The sequence below is a fragment of the Pogoniulus pusillus genome, chromosome 27 (genome assembly GCF_015220805.1).
Source record: "Pogoniulus pusillus isolate bPogPus1 chromosome 27, bPogPus1.pri, whole genome shotgun sequence".
NCBI classification, from domain to species: domain Eukaryota; kingdom Metazoa; phylum Chordata; class Aves; order Piciformes; family Lybiidae; genus Pogoniulus; species Pogoniulus pusillus.
This window is the reverse complement of record NC_087290.1, coordinates 14135053-14150787: the sequence shown is the minus strand read 5'-3', so window position 1 is coordinate 14150787 and position 15735 is coordinate 14135053. Positions and strand designations below refer to the sequence as shown.

General features: G+C 51.2%; 1 protein-coding gene across 1 annotated transcript in view; it reads left to right on the top strand.

The window, feature by feature from the left end:
- Window positions 1-7333: 7333 nt before the first annotated feature.
- The window catches only part of AATF (apoptosis antagonizing transcription factor), a 49080-nt gene continuing 40678 nt past the window's right edge, over window positions 7334-15735 (top strand). Inside the window, exons 1-4 of the mRNA XM_064165894.1 lie at window positions 7334-7431; window positions 10197-10385; window positions 10959-11375; window positions 12013-12150. Of these exons, the coding sequence (XP_064021964.1) occupies window positions 7347-7431; window positions 10197-10385; window positions 10959-11375; window positions 12013-12150 (829 nt within the window). The 5' untranslated portion in view covers window positions 7334-7346. The remainder of the gene's footprint in view (window positions 7432-10196; window positions 10386-10958; window positions 11376-12012; window positions 12151-15735) is intronic.

Below are 15735 nucleotides of genomic sequence, written 5' to 3'. Positions count from 1 at the left end.
ATATTTCCCACCTGAGCTGCTAGGATGGGCCAGAACTGCCCCGTTCCCCTTCGCCCCTCGGCTAACCCTGACTCTGCAGACACAGAAATTGATGCTAAAACACTGACTGCTGTGCTCCCAGCCCTTCCTTTATTTATCTCTTTGGTCTGTGGCGGGGGAGAGGAATAATCCAAATGCTTTCAAGTTGTCTGAGTTGTAATTTCCAGTGGTGATTTCTTATTTTGCTGACGACCTGGTTTCTCTGCCCGGCACAGGGGCACCTAGATGAAGCAATAGTTCACTTTAAATGCAAAACTGTCTTATATAATAATATAAAGGTTATTAACTCCCTGTGAGGGATCTGGTAGCATTTCTAAAAATAAATAATTCCTGCTTTATTAAATAGAGGGGAGACTTCCTAAACTGCTGGGCTCTGTCTGGGACTCGTTTATTTGTCTTTTGTGTGGCTGGGATGTTTTGTTGCCGCGGTTTTTTTTCTGCATTTATAGAAGCACAGTAAAGGCTGAGCTGTTTATTGCAAACTTTTACTCATCTGGGTGAGTGCTGTTGATAAATTCTGCTTGTTTGTGCTCCTGCTCCGTGCTGCTGCTTTATTGTGGAATCAATTATTTAAATTTTAATGAGAATTTCACTAAACAGGCTTCTGTTGTAGAAAACCTCTCTGCCAAGTGGCTTTTTCTTCAGCTTTTTTTTTTTGTCCCCTCCTTTTCTTTCTCATTTTTGGCTGTGGTTTTGTGGTTTGTTTGGTTGGTTTTTTTTCCTGCATGTAATTTTTTTTCGTTTTTTTTTTTCATTTCATTTTTTTCTTTCATTTTTTCCTTTTAATTTATTTTCCTTTCTGTTTTTTCCCCTTTCTTTCTTTCTTTCTTTCTTTCTTTCTTTCTTTCTTTCTTTCTTTCTTTCTTTCTTTCTTTCTTTCTTTCTTTCTTTCTTTCTTTCTTTCTTTCTTTCTTTCTTTCTTTTTCTTTCTTTCTTTTTTCCCCTTTCAATTGTCTGAGTTATTTTCTTCTCTTTTTTTTCCCTTTCTTTTGTTTGTTGAGGGTTCTTTTTGTGTTTGTTTTTTGTAACGTGTGTTTGTTGAGGGTTGTTTTTGTCTTTGTGCAGTTTATTCTCTGTTCATTTAGGCAGTGATGTGATATGGTTCAGTTTAGGTCAGCAGCTTGTAAAAGGGTGGGAGAGGAGCCTGTGTTTGCTCCCAGCTCCCATCCATTCCGCAAAGGTTGTGCCCACCTCCGGGAAGCCAGGGAGCCATTCCCATGCTGAATGCTGTGCCTATCCTTCTGTGCTTCTCAGGATCCACTCCGGAGGCCCCAGCACTCTGCAGATTTGGATTCTGTGCTCTTCAGAGTGAGCTCAGCGTTTCTGAAGCCCCTAATCCAGCAACAATTGCACAGTCAAAACTCCTTTTGAAATCATTGTCACGTTGGGTTCTTGTAAGCCCTTGTTTACAAGAGCGTTTCCATTGACTTCAGCAGCACGGCTTGGGTGAACAGGGGTCTGCAGGAGCAGGGCCATGGAAAATCTGTGCTGCTTGGGTGGGTTTGGCATGAGTGTGCTGCTGCTGGAGCTGCAGAGATGCGGCTGTGCCACGTATGTGATTCCATACGTGTGCAGGGAATCGCAGAGGTGGTTTTAGCAGTAACTGCTCTCTTTGTCCTTTTCTTCCCTTGTCTGCTGCTGGTTTGGGTGACCTTCACCTTGTTGCTATGTCCCAGCAGAAGGTGCAGCCCAGTGACGTTACAGCCCATGCCTGCTCACCCAGTGTGGGATGGCACCTATGGCTGTAGCCAGGGTGGATGGCACCGCACAAGACTGGGGGCTTGTGCAAAGCCCTTAGCTACCTGGTAGGGAGAAGGCACAGGGCAGGCACTGTGAGCATCATTCACACTGAGCTAATCCACACAGAGAGGTTCTCCTAGTCTGGTCACAGGGGGTTTAAAGCACCCTGAGTTTCCAGCACCAAGCAGCTCTGCTTTCGGCCCAGACCGGTTGTGTGCGCTGTCCAGCTGCGCTGTCACTTCACTGAGTGCTGCTCTTGCCTTCATCTCTGGTCACTGCTTAGGCCTTTGCTGGGAGGACAGGAGCGTTTGGCAGAGATTTGCATCCCAAGAGTAAGAATTTCCCTGAATGATGATGTGCAGAAAGATGCTGTGTGCTACTTCACTCTCTGCCTGTGCCCAGTGCTGGGCGGTGAGCACAAGATACAAGTCTGTCAGGAAAGACAGTTTCAAACTGCTAGTGGTGATGGGCATGCTTCTGCCATCCTGGGAACTGGCAGCCACTGCAGTGCCCTCTTAGGAAGGATTCCTCTTGCCACAGTCTGGATTTGTTTTGAAGGAACCAGAGACCAAGCTCTGCATGGTCTCACAATATGAAGTACAAATGCTCTAGTTTTGCTTTCTCTTGCCACCCCTAGTAGATACATTTGCATGCATTAAGATTTAAGTAATTGATACACATTTAAATGCTTCCAGCGCTGTGGAGCTGGGGCTAGGGAATTGTGAAGCTGGAGCAGCTTCTGGAAAGTCTTTTCTTTGTGTCTGCCATGGTACCAAAGCACTCTGCATTCCTCATGCCAGCAAAATGCTTGTGAAGTTATAAATGAAATTAGTGGGACTGTGTAAATATCTTTTGATGATAAATGTTTATGGGGTTGCTGTCTTTTGTCTCTTTCTCAGCACCATTTGTGGTGCTTTTAGCTACAGAGCGCAGGGTCACGCTTACAAGTGGAGTTGGTTGTTGTCTGGAGAGCTTTTATTTGTTAAATGCAGAATCATAACAGAAATGGAAGAGTGAAGTGGCCTGGCAGGTAGCTGACCTTCAAATACTGAAATCTCCCTACTTGGGGTTGCTGGACCTGGCGTGGCCAGGGTGCTCCTGAGGCAGCTGCTCCTCCTGCAGTGTTTGCACCGGTTGTGCTGGGACTGGTTTTGTTGTGTGCGTCGTGGGCTGGCTCGTGGGGAATGCTCTGACCCTCTGCATCACCCTTCTGGGGCTGAGGGGCACAACTGCTCTCTCTTCAGTCTCCTGTTACAGGCTGCTTTCAAATTCAGGGGCAGCTCTGCTTTGGTGACATTCGGGGCACTTTTTAGGGAGCATTTTGGCAACAATAAGAAGTATGTGATTTTTTTTTCCCCCTTTCTGGATTTAACACAAACTTGCTTCCTGCAGAATCTGACCACGTAGAGTGGCCGATGGCATCTCACATGGTTTGGCATGAAACCCTCAGCGCCCCAGGTTCACAGGACAGGTCCAGGGTGGGTTTTGTGAACAGGGGGCACAGGAATTACCAAGCAGCATGGACTGCATACCTGAGCTGGAAACACTGCCCCACTTCCACAGTCACGGGAGGGGTGTTGTGGAGCGTGGCTGGTAGCAATGCTCATGGCAAATGCGCTGGCTGGGCGCAGGAACCTGTGCCCCTTGGGGTCTGCTCAGGGAGGCCTTTCTGGGCATGGAAAAGAGATTTTTTTTTTTTCTCTGTCTAAACAAAGCCTTTTTGTTTTTAAATTGTAGTTGGGTGGCCTTTAAAATTCTCGTCTGCTGGGAGCATCTTTGGGCTGTGCATCGAGTCCCACATTATGTTTTTAGAGGGAGGAACTACTCCTGGTTGATGAAATCGTTAAAACAATTGGGGTTTTCAGCAGAAGAGATGGGTTAGGACTAGCAGAAATACTCAAGTAAATAAAAACCTGGAGGAAAAATAGTAATAAATATTTATAAGGAGTGTGGGGTTTGTTATGTACATCATCTAAATTCCTTGTTCTGTAATTTCTTTCTGTGAACAGATTTTATCTGTCCTCTTTCCTGCTTCTTCCCATTTTTTTTCTCCTCTTTTCTTCTTCTTCTTCTTCTTTTTTTTTTCCCCCTCCTGTGCTGCTGATTTAAAAAGAAAAATCTTAAAATGGAACAGAATGACAAGAAATGAAAAAGGTGGGTTTGGAAATTACATTTGCCAGCCAAAGTGTGGGGCAGATAAGCTCAGCTCTGGCTTGTAGCTATTTTTGGCAGCGCAGCCCTCGCTATGTGGGTCAAATCCTGCCAGTGATAATGCAATTCAATTAAATGCAGCAGACACGGCTCTGGCATGTGTAATTCCTGTGGATCTCTCTGGGAATCCCGTTGTAGCTCGGTGCCTGCAGCCCACCTCATTCCACCACTCTGCTCTCTAAGGGAAGGACCCAACGCTGGGTGCTACTGGGTGCAGGCTACACGGCCGAGCAGCTGGCTGCTCACTGACGGTGTGAGCTGCTTGGCATTTCCCACACCTTTCTTTGTGTATTTAAGCAAAGAAATGCTCCAAGAAATGGATTTGTATTAACCAGCTGTAGTTCCACAGACACGGCAGGATGGTGTGGTCTCTCTCTGCCAAAGCAACCGTCGGATCCGACAGTTTACTAACAAGCTCTGCAAGCATGGGAGCAAGGAAGCAGCTGAATGAGAGAAGGGAGAAGTGCTTCTTGTAGTAGAGAAATGCACTTGGTTATCATCTCCTCTGCTTAGGGTGTTATTGCCAGTTTAGCAAACAAGCATGTAAATAAAAGGTAAAATTAAGAGAGACAATGCCAGGGAGGTGATGTCAGTTAGTCTGGTGCCTTCTGCCCAGAGCTTAGAACCAGGAGGAGGGCTTTGCAGAGCACACCGCGCTGCGTAGCAAGGCTCTCACCAGCTTCCTCCTTGAGAAGCTATTGATGAGGTATTTTTTTTTTGTACAGATATTTTCTCTGCATGCTTATGAGGCCAAACCGTGGCAGCATGGTTTGAGGGCATGTGAACCAGAAATTAAAACCAAGCCTGAGCGTCTGATTTAATTACTCTGCTAAGTGAAAGGCAAAAGAGAGGATAAACAGCAAAGGACAGAGACTGGTGGTGGAAATATTTTAACAGCCCACGACTTCCACACTCTGCATTTTCTGTTTGCTGCTGTTTTATGTTGGCTGAATCTTCTTAGCAGAAATGCTGAATTTCCATCTCCTGCAGCTGTGTGCTAATGCGTGGGGCTGGGGTAACCTGAGTGAGTCCCAGTGTGGGGGTCTCCCCCTGCTCCCTGTCCTGTGCGATGTGCCCATCTGCGCAGGGGAGGCTTTTCCCCCTCACCTTTGCTTTGCACTGATGGGAGTGAGGGATGCAGGATACAACAGAAGGAGGTCTACAAGCTCTGGCAGAACCCCTCACGCTTCCAGTTGTGCAAATGTGAATTTTCCTGTGTCGCTGGCTCAAGGACTTGCGTCAAACAATGGCCCTGCTCCTCTCACTGGGTGACATCCTGCTCTCGCTGCCGTGGGTGACAAAAGTGCTGTCCACTTCAAGAAGCCCTTTTTTTTTTTACCCCAAAGGACTAATTCAACTCTGTGTATTTTACAGTAATTATATTGGCTATGCTTTATTTAACCATCACTAAAAGCCTCTCTCCCTTTATTAACAGTGTTGTTTTTTATTTGTTAGGTTAGAGAGCAGCCTTTTGCCACAGAGGTTTCAAAATGTGTTTCTGCAGGAGGGCTTGGCACTGGGTTGTTTGGTTTTGTTGTTGTTAAGTAGCTGGTCTGTTACTCCTAAAAAACTGCCTGGGTAAACTCTTGCTTCTGCTTCTTAATTTTCCATAGGCTAATTTCTCCAGGCTCCTCCCTTTGTTTATAATGGCATTTTTCTCTCTGGAAATTTAATGTCTATGAAGGAAATGTAAAGAAATCAGCTAACAGCAAGGCCAGGGGAGGCAGAGTGTGCACATCCTCTGGGTTCTGAGTTTCCTGCTTTACAAACCCATGGCTCAGTTAAAAAGCCAGCCTCAGACAGCAGTGCTTGGGTTCACAGCGCTGGAGCAGCAGCAAACCTACATCACACAGCGCAGAGCATTATGGCAGCCAATCAAGCCGTGGTGAAATAAACACAGACTACAAAACAAAGTTGAAAGAGGCTTGAAATAGCAGCAGAGACGCTGAGGAGCATTTGCAGTAAACGTTGGGGTTTGCAGAAACTGAACTGTGCACTGCCTTCACTCTACCCTGTATCGCACAGTTCCATAGGGAGAGACTTGAGGAGGGGGAAGGTGTTTGGGTTTTTTGCAGTTGCCTCCTCCTTCGGTGTCTCCCAGCATCCCAAGCCCCATCCCAGGTTGTGGGGAGCATCAAACCCCCGGGGCTGAAGGCCAGCGGTAATTAATGATATTCCTCTGCCCTCTGTAGGAGAATTTCTGCATGGACGCTGCTGCTGCTGCGGGATGCAGCTGCATCCCGGAGTGCTGCTGCTGCTGCCGCCTGGCCTCTACAGTCCTGCATCCTAATTAGAAAGCGTGGCTGGATTAATTTTTATAGAGTTTAAAAGCAGATAAGAAGTGAGGAAGAGTCTTGTGCTGACAAGGAGAGCAAGTGGCTCATGCACCTCCAAACCAGGGCTGGAGCTGGCAGGATGCTGCTGGTACCTTCACAGGCAAACATCCCTACACCAGTTGTCGAATTTTCAAACCCTGACCACCCTCAAACTGTTAACAGTGTGGGCTGAATTCAGACCTACACATGCAACTTGGATTTGAGATCCCGATTTGGGATTTTGGGTCCCTGCTCCCTTGTAACAAAATTATGCACCACTCTCTGCTGCCATTCCCCAGCTCAGGTGTGAACCTTGTGTTCTGCAGCCACCTCAGCGCAGGGAGCGGCCAGGAGCTGTGAGCAGGCTAACCCAGGAGAGCAGGAGAACCACCTCCTGGCAGCACCCTCAGAGGTCACTTTTGCATCGCTTTGCGGCTGCTTTGGCCAGTGCTGGGCAAAAGCATCCCAGGAGCTTCGGTGCTGGTGTGGATTGTCTGAAGTTGGCGTAACTTTGATGTGAGACTCCATGTGGTGTAAGGACCTACGTGGTGTAGATCCAGCGTTACTCTTGCATAAGGAGTCCCAAGGATAGGGGCTAAGCAGAGAACCTGCTCTCGCTGCTGGAAGAGGGCCCTTGGCTTCAGCAGAGGCCGCAAAACATTTGACATACGGAACAAGAAAAGAATTCGCTCAGTTCCGTGCACCCGGTGGTGCTTAAAAGCGGCGCAGTGTTGACTTAAATAATTGGTTGTAGCATTTCAGAGGCTGTAACCAGCCTGCGCCTTTATGCTGCCTCTATGCCCGCGCTGCTCAGCTTCAGAGCACCGGGCGAGCACCGGTTCTCACCACCTCCACGGACACGATTAGCGTTATCCTGTGATAACAGCCCTCCGGGCCGGCCGCTTCCCGAGAGCCAGCCCCGGCTCCGGCCCGGCGGGCGCTAGGACCCTGCGGGACCCGTCCCGGCCTCGCCGTCCCGCGCCGCTGGCCCCGCCCCACGCCGCGCCAGGCCCCGCCCCTCGCCCCGCCCTCCTGGCCAAGATGGCGGCGCCCTTAGCGCAGCAGCTGCAGGAGCTGCTCGACCCCCGGCCCAGCTGCCGCGACCCTGAGGACGATGCGGAGGAAGGTGAGGGGGGCCCGGGAGGGATCGGTACCGGTACCGGTACCCGCGGCCGCCGCCGGGAGAGGAGGGATCGCGGCCGCCGGCCGGGGCCGCGCCGGGAGCTGCCGCACGGGCCGCACGTGCTGCTGCCGCCGCCGCGGGGGAGGGCGCTCGGCCCGGGCGGGGAGCGGGGAGCGGGGCCCGGGCGGGGAGCGGGGAGCGGGCGGGGAGCGGGATCCGAGCGGGGCCCGGGCGGGGAGCGGGGAGCGGGGCCCGGGCGGGGAGCGGGATCCGAGCGGGGAGCGGGGCCCGGGCGGGGAGCGGGGCCCGGGCGGGGAGCGGGATCCGAGCGGGGAGCGGGGCCCGGGCGGGGAGCGGGATCCGAGCGGGGAGCGGGGCCCGGGCGGGGAGCGGGATCCGAGCGGGGAGCGGGGCCCGGGCGGGGAGCGGGATCCGAGCGGGGAGCGGGGCCCGGGCGGGGAGCGGGGCCCGGGCGGGGAGCGGGGCCCGGGCGGGGAGCGGGGCCCGGGCGGGGAGCGGGGCCCGGGCGGGGAGCGGGGCCCGGGCGGGGAGCGGGATCCGAGCGGGGAGCGGGGCCCGGGCGGGGAGCGGGGCCCGGGCGGGGAACGGGGAGCGGGGCCCGGGCGGGGAGCAGGCAGGCCGCCGACGTCAGCCGTGCTGTGCCCGCATGGGGCCCGGCCGGCCCGGGCTGCCCCCGGCAGCACTCCCCGGATCGGGGCTGGCTCGGGCAGTGAGGTCACCTCGGGGGCCATAGTTGCGGCAGGGGTCGAGGTTCCCGCAGGGATCACCTCGGGTCACTCAGGGGTCACCGCGTGGATCTCCGGGAGGCAAAGGTCTGTCCCCACGCGTGGGTCTGGAGCGTTCGCCCCTCTCCCCGTGCTGCGCGGGTGGCAGCGGCGCCGCCGCTGCTGCCTCCTTGGCTCCCCGCTCCGGAGCAGCCTCTCCGCGCCGCTGGCCAGCCGAGCCCCGGGCGGGACCCAGCTCCAGGGCATGTCTCGCACAGGTCCTGCTGCAGCTCTGCAGACGGGGAGCGACCCGCCGCATGCTGCCAGCCGCCAGCGCCAGAGGGGACCAGGCTTGGCAAACGCTGTGCCAGCTGGCCCGGCTCTTCCATACGCGTGAGCGCAGTACTGGCTTCTGAGCGACGTCTGAGTCGCCACCGAGGAGGTTCCTGCAGTCCACAGAGGCGTTTTGCTGGTTTTGGTGCTCATACTTTAGTTTCAGGCTTCTTATTTTAGTGATGCCAAGAGTGAGAGTGCCAGGGGATCTGTCGAGTGGCACAGGTCGTTCTGCATCTTGGTGGTGAGCATCTTGCCATCCCCTTCTGTCTGGTGCCCTGTCCCTGCATTTAGACCAGGTCTGGCTGCTTGGGGTGTGAGCAGATGATGATGTTTTTGCTCCCCCCTGCCTCAGATGTGCAGCCTGTGAGGCATTCACGTTGCCAAGCAGACACTAGAGGAGCACTCGGCGCTGCTCGGCCGCTTGGATCCCTCAGTTGGCTGCACGAAGCTGACCCTGTGATTTTGCATACAGGGAGCCTTGCACATGAGTGAGGATGGGGAGGGGTGCGTGGTGTGCTCCCGTCACTGGGCTGCTGCCTTCCCGGCCCCTGGAGCAGATGGCTGTGACAGGGGGCAGTAGGGGCGGCAAAGTCACTTTCTGTTTCGCCGTTCTACAGCGCTGACATATTTATGTGGCACATGTATACAGCAGGAGGCCAGAGTGCCTCTGAACTGCAGTTTTCTTCATTTAATCTGCCAGCAAATGTGAGCAAAGACATTGCAGCAGAGTCTGCCCTTCCCGTGGGACGCTCCTCCGGCAGTCCAAGAGCTGGGACAGACTTTGGTGCTTTGTCCAGCGCTCTGGAATGAGGAAGAGGCAAGGAACGAAGTCTGAGTGTAGGCAGTGTTCACACAAAGAGGAGAAAGTGTTCAGCAGGGTTTCTGGTGTTTGTGGTGGGTACCAAACCCATGCTTGGAGAAGTCCAGAGTACCGCAGAGGGGGTGGCATTGTTCATGTAACATCTCTCTGCCTCCTGCAAATGTCAGCCTGGCTGCAGACAAGTCACAGGATGTTTTCTGACACACCCTTGGAGCTGTCTTGTCTCTTCTGCTAGATCTTATGTATTACTTGCTGTCTTCAGCTACTTGAGGGGTGGTTGTGGCCAGGAGGAGGTTGCTCTCTTCTCTCAGGTGGCCAGCACCAGAACGAGAGGACACAGCCTCAAGCTATGCCAGGGGAAATTTGGGCTGGAGGTGAGGAGAAAGTTCTTCACTGAGAGAGTCATTGGACACTGGAATGGGCTGCCCGGGGAGGTGGTGGAGTCGCCGTCCCTGGAGCTGTTCAAGGCAGGACTGGACGTGGCACTTGGTGCCATGGTGTAGCCTTGAGCTCTGTGGTAAAGGGTTGGACTTGATGATCTGTGAGGTCTCTTCCAGCCTTGGTGATACTGTGATACATAATAGTTTCTAGGCAGAACTGCTGCTGATCTACATCAAGCTCACCTTTGAGGCTTTGCCTTTGATTCCCCAGCAGCTTTCCCTCTTTGCAGAAGATAAGTGTTCTGGCTGTGCTTCACCAGGCAGAGAAGAGCCTTGCTGCCTCAAAGTCAGACTCCTACTCGAGTCTGTCACCTCCAGCTCACCTTTGCAGTACAATTTTGGTTGTGGAGCGTGAGGAGTTTGCCATAGCTGCTTTCTGCAGCTAGTCCTCCTCTTCTGAAATGAAGTTCTCCTTGTTTGATTGTTTGCTCTTTTTTTTCCCCACAGCTACAGTTGCTAAAGTAATTGACAAATTTGAGGACGAAACTGCAGATGACATTTTACCTGTTGGTGACATAAGGAAAAGAGCTTCAGCCTCTCTCTTGGAAGCTGATAAAAGGTACAGAGGGAAAGCTACATCTCGCAAGGCCTTGCAAGAAGAACTCTGGGGAGATGCTCTGTCTGAAGAAGGGTCTGGTAAGAAATCTCCTTTTCACTGCACCATTAGCACATTAACTGAGCTAGTGCCAGATGAGATGGCAAACTTTAGGTCCCTGTTACAGGGCAATAAATGAGTACAGTTAAGTTGGACATCTTGAAGTGCCTGTCTGAAATTGAGGCTGTGTTTTTTGGCCTGATGGGAAGGGCAGTCCCAGAGAAGGTCACTCATACAGGCTGAGGATGGGGTTGGGTCTAAGTGCAGGTCAGGTTCATTGTGCTGACTGAACACTGTGGAGAGAAGGAAACAGCTCCTGTGTTTAAGCCAGTGTACCTTGAGGGCTGGGAAATGTGTACAGATTCTCAGTTTTAAGATGCACAGAGCAGGTTCTGACCACCTGCTCTGCTTAATCCTTTCACTGTTTCATGGGAGACTCAAGCCAGGGACCAGCAGTTTGCTGTAGAAAATGTGACCTGAGAACTTCTAGTGACCATGGTCTTGTGTGTTTCCAGTATTGAGCCAAAACAAAGAGTAACAACAGACAGTCCTGCAACTGCAGAGTAGTCTGCTATGTTGTTAACTAAATAACTGTTTTCTTTTCCAATTTCCAGCCGAAGAAGCACTAGAGGAATGGTACAGTGGCAGTGAGGATTCAGAAGAGAACGGCAGCTCGGGCAGTGAAACAAAGGAGAAGCTCAGCCGTGCTGGCAGTGACCAGGAAGATGACTTGGAAGATGATGAAGAGAAAGATGTGTCTGTCAAGGCCAAGGCACCAAAGTTCAGTTTCCAGAACATCACAGACTTTGAGAAATTTGCAGAGGGGATGGATGATGTGGGAGGCAGTGAGGGGGAAGATGAAGATGATGCCAGCATGGAAGAAGGAAGCGATGAGGAGGAATGTGAGAGTGAAACCCATGACAGTGTAAAGGAAACCAAAGACAAGGAAGATGATGAGGGGATAATGACATTCTCAAAAAGAGAGGAGACTGAAGAAGTGGAAAGGGGGAAAGCTGTGAAGAACCAGCTAGGTTTGTGCACGTTTGCTTTGTGTTTTAACAAGGCTTTCACCTCGCTGACACTGTAGGGACTGGCTGCCTTAGGAAGCTCTCCAGCATGTCAGCATGCAGTTATTTAGCATCCTGCATGTGAGTGCTACAGCAGCCCTGGGGGTGTGCAAATGTTCTGTGAAATCTGCTGTGCAAGCTGGTGTCAGTGCTGCTGCAGAGCCTCCCCTTCGGAAGCGCTTTCATCCCTGGCTCAGTTCCACCTGCACTGCATCTGCTGGCAGCCTCGGTGGGGATGGGGACTCCCTGCCCTGTGGGGCTGTGCAGTGATGGGGATGCAGCTTCTGTTCCTTTGCCAAGTGCCATTTCTCCTTGTCTCTCCTATTGAGCACTCCCTTTGCAGAGGGCCCTTTAAAACAGGGCAGCAAGGGGATGATGTTTGTGTGGATCACAGAACTGCACTCGGGATCATAGGGCGGGACCTGGGATGCTGCTGTGTCCAGACACACCTCGTGGTAGCAGTTCTGTGCTGAGTCAGTGCATGTGAAGATTTTCTCTGTCCAGGAGTAATGTGGCCCAAAGCAGAGGGTCTGTGCTGTGAAATCAGCAGCAAGGGCTTTGACCTGCAGACTAATTGTTCTGTTTTCTCTCTGTGGTGCAGCACTCTGGGACCAGCTGTTGGAAGGGAGGATCAAGATACAGAAGGCTCTCGTGACGGCCAACAGGCTCCCACAGCCAGACACCTTCCCACTCTTCAGGAAGGAAGGTGGACAGGAGTTTGACAATGCTGTTGAGAGCTGTAAGAACTTTGCAGTCTTTCTACTTTGGGTAAATTCTGTAGCCAGTGGTTTTTAGCCTGGGTGGGGAAAAGAGGGCTTTGAGTGATGTGTGTCTGTAGTGTTAGCTATTGGTTTGTATTGCCTTAGTCATTATCAGGTGCAAACAGAAACCAGAAGATGTTTCCTACCTCAGACAAAGAAAACACCTCCCAGCAGCTTTGTCTGTAAAGCCTGCTTGATCTCTGCTTGTGGCCTGTTGTCACTTAGGTAGTGTTGGAAAGCCTCTGTGTGGGTCCTGCTGGTATTTCTGTTTCGTCTAGGGGTTGAAGTTTGCTTATCAAAGTGGTTTCATGCTGGATCTGAGAAATCCCTGGGCTGGTTATTGCTGTCCAAAGGCACCAGCTCTGTGCTGGGTCACTGAACACAGAGGTTTGCCCTCAGCAGGAGAGGGACACTGCTGTTAAATCAGCAGCAGACCGCTTCAGCTTGGAGCTGCTTCCTCTCTGCGTTTCTTAGGGTCACTATTAATGATCTGATGAGATTTGGAGTATCTCCAGTGTGGCCAGTGCAGTGTGCATGCTGCAGCTGGTAAATGAAAGTACTTCAGGCTCTTGTGGGTCTCTTTCATTTTTAAACTTGGACACCTTTTTTTACTGGCCTCAAGGTAAGAGCAGGAGAGCAGTGCCTGGGATGTTACCCGTAAGAATGAGTACAAACTCATGCAGATATCAGTTGGTGTCCACTTCTCCCCGAGGTGTTTGTTGGTTTCTGTCCAAGCCCAGGCAGATGACAGTGTTTGTAGACAGGTTGTTCTGTTTTCTAACCCTACCAGTCAGAAATGAATGAACTTCACAAGATGTTTTCCAGGATTTTCAGTCATAAAGCTGAGCTCAGGAGCAGGTCAAACTTGCCAGGGTGGTTACCCCTTCCACTTCCTTTCCTTCTTTCCCAGTCTTGAGACAGTGCACACTTGCCAGAGGGTTTTAGCTCTGTAGGTGCTGAAAGCTGTGTAGGTGCTTGGGGAGGACCCCAGGAAGCTGCCAGTTGGGTAGAAATGCTGTTCTGGTGTCTGCAGCTTTCATCCTGAGCATCACATCTTGAACCTGTGCATTGAGAACATTCAGCCTGACCTGGCACAAGGCATCTTAAAACTGGATTAGGAGTTTTTGCCATCATTAAACTTGACCCTGAGTCTTGCCCCTCAGCTTATGGCTCACACCTGAGCTGAATGTGACAGCTGTGTTACAGCTTGATTTACAGCAGGTGAGATACTTCATGGCTTAAAGTTAGCTCTGCTGCTTTAAGTGAAGCGATTAAGGGGAAAAAAGGCAAACTCCCAACAAGCCTAAGCTGACCTTTCAGTGAAATAGGAGTTATTAATGGCTTTAATGAGATGCATTACAAACTGCAGCCTGCACCCTGTTTCATTACAGGTCTAAAATGCAGTATCATTAAAGACCTTTAACAGAAACAATGGTTGACATTTTGATATTTCCCATAAGCAAAATAGATCCAGGAACTGGGAGCTGGGTACTGTACCTGGAGTGGAGCACTGTGCAGCAGAGAGCCTGAGCTTGCAGCTCTCCAGGGCACCAGAGGAAATTCCATTCTTGGTAGCTGCTCAGTGGTTCCCTCCCCACTCTCTTCACGTGATCTGAGCTGTGGAGTTGCTGTGGGATGCTCTGATGTCCCTGGTAGCCTGGCTTCATGTCCTGTGAAAATGTCAAGAAGGTAAAGCTGGGATGAGCTGGGCAGAGTTAGCAGGGGAAGAGCTCTGACAGATGCAAGTAATGAATTTAGCAACATTCTGCTGCCACTGCACTTGGTTAGTGTTTGCTGGTGTTCTCCAGGGGACCACAGCTGTTCCTTCTAAAGATACTTCTATTTTTCTAGATACAGGCTGGAATTGTACAGCAGAGCAGGCTCCAGGAGACAGGCACTCTCAGCTGCTCTCTTTCCCACTGCAGTCATCTTTCACTGCCCTGCAAAGATGCTCCTTCCAGGAGCTGCAGAGATTCACAGGATGGGTTGGGTTGGAAGGGACCTTAAAGATCATCCAGTTCCAAGCCCCTGCCAAGGGCAGGGACACCTCCACCAGCCCAGGCTGCTCAAGGCTGCATTCAGCCTGGCCTTGAACACCTCCAGGGAGGGAGCATCCCCAGCCTCCCCGGGCAGCCTGTGGCAGTGTCTCCCCACCCTCACTGTAGAGAGTTTCTCCCTCATCCCCAGTCTGACTCTGCCCTCCTCAAGCTCAGGAAGTTCCTGCTCTGTGCCCACTGGAAGGGTGATTTTTTTTTTTCTTTTTAAAGGACAATGCTCCTTTGTGTATTTGCTTCTCTGGTATCTCCCACTCGTGCCAGCCTCTGTGCTGCCAATGGTGGTGGTGAAATCCCCTCAGGGATGGAGCAGGATCGTGCTAAAGAGCTGGCAGCAGTGCCCTGTGCGTTGGCAGCGTCAGAGCCAAAGCTGAGGGAGAATACCCAGGTCATGTTGGCTTCCACGTTTGGAGGTGCCAGTTAGAGATCCTCACCTCTTTAATTTATCATCCCTGTAACCTTTTATGAAATAGTGTCGAGGGGTTTTTTACACAAAATCTGACACAAGCTGCTCTGGACAGTCCTGAATTCCTGAGATCTCAGGTTCTGGTGGATGATTTACTGCAAAATTGCTTATAAATTGAAGTAGAAAATGTTTTGCAGACCTGGCAGCTTTCAGGCTTCACACCCATTTGTCACCCAGCATTTCCCTTTGTGTATAGAACAAGAATTAATTAGGCTGCACTGCAGGAAAAGTTTATGGCCATAATTTATATAGGATGAATTTCTGTTTAAAGAGACAGCATTGCTTTGTCTGCACTGCTTTACTTTTTTTCTTCCCTTTCTTAATCTTTAATTATATTCCAGATTTTTTTTTTCCCCTCTGTCACCCTTTTTTACATACAAATGGGAGACCAAGCTGTGGCCACGGAGCTCTTGTTCACTGCTGTGTTGTGTCCTTGGGAGAAGTCAGAGTGCCTTTTAGTGCTGCACTCGGAGCCGCTGTGCTGGATGCAGTGCAGATGTGTGAGGGCTGCTGCACTGCACACTCCCACAGCTGGTGTGGCTAAGATGCTGCTGCTGCTGCCTGCAGTGGTCTGCTCCTCCAAGATAACGTTTGTGTTCTCTTACACCAGCCTAGTCCAGGGCTTGAGATGTTGCCCCCGTTTGGGGTCTTGCACGTTCAATTAATGTTTTTCATAATCAATGCGAGTCAGAAGTTGCAATCTGCTCCTGATTTGCACATTAAAGAGACCCATTAATTAAAAATTCCAATCCCTGCCACGTTCCCGCAGGATCCTTGCATTATTTACATAGAAAAGAGTGCAAGGTGCAAGTTTCTGTGCTGTGTCTGCCTGCAGATTGCATGCCTGCCATTCACAGCTCAGCCTGTGCTTGCAAGGGGGAGGGAGCTTAGGAGTGAATCTGCTGAAAATGTCACCCAGAAATTACCTCAAGGGCAAGAAAGAGCCAAAGAAGAGGTGGAAGTGACATCAGGGAGGCCACATCCAGTGTCAGGAGTTAAGCAGCTCCTGGGTCTGAGGCTTGTTATGTTAAATCTTGATCCAG